Source organism: Penaeus monodon, chromosome 27 (assembly GCF_015228065.2).
Source record: "Penaeus monodon isolate SGIC_2016 chromosome 27, NSTDA_Pmon_1, whole genome shotgun sequence".
Taxonomy (NCBI): domain Eukaryota; kingdom Metazoa; phylum Arthropoda; class Malacostraca; order Decapoda; family Penaeidae; genus Penaeus; species Penaeus monodon.
Genome location: NC_051412.1, coordinates 38,429,895 through 38,430,443, shown reverse-complemented (window position 1 = coordinate 38,430,443; position 549 = coordinate 38,429,895). Strand labels below are relative to the sequence as shown.

The window sequence follows — 549 nt, the reverse complement described above, 5'->3', positions numbered from 1 at the left end:
AAGGAAAAGGCTTCCATCCATACACTCAGCTTTAATACAGATTATATATATGCATCTTAAAAATTCACACCAGAACACGCTTCACCCTCTGTCAGATATAAAAAACATTCAAAGAGGAACATTCCCTATACTTACAAAACTCTCATACATACTGGCATCTTCGCAGAGTACCCTTTGTATGCGTGATCAAATACATACCAGTTATTACATTCCAAACTCTCCGAGCCCAAAGGAGATGCCAACCACACACTTACTCAGCTCTTGTGCTTCATTTCCCGCCAGCACGTTCAAAGGAGATGCCAACCACGCACTTACTCAGCTCTTGTGCTTCGTTTCCCGCGAGCACGTTCTCCTTAAACGCCTTGCTCTCCTGGATGTATTCGATGGCCGAGTGAATGATCTCCACCTTCGTCTTGGGATCGCAATCGGGCAGCACCAGACGCAACTTATCCAGGCCCTTGTTGAAGCGCTGCCTGCGAGCAGCTTCCCACTGCCTAAACTGTCTGCAGGAGAGATAGATATATACAGACATACATTTTTAATTAATTC

General features: G+C 45.0%; 1 protein-coding gene across 1 annotated transcript in view; it reads right to left on the bottom strand.

Annotated features, from left to right (window-relative positions):
* The window catches only part of LOC119590843, a gene marked incomplete at its 5' end in the record, with an annotated part of 11,033 nt that extends 10,530 nt beyond the window's left edge, over positions 1 to 503 (bottom strand). The window contains 1 exon segment of the mRNA XM_037939600.1: positions 316 to 503. Within this exon segment, the coding sequence (XP_037795528.1) occupies positions 316 to 503 (188 nt within the window).
* Positions 504 to 549: the final 46 nt, after the last annotated feature.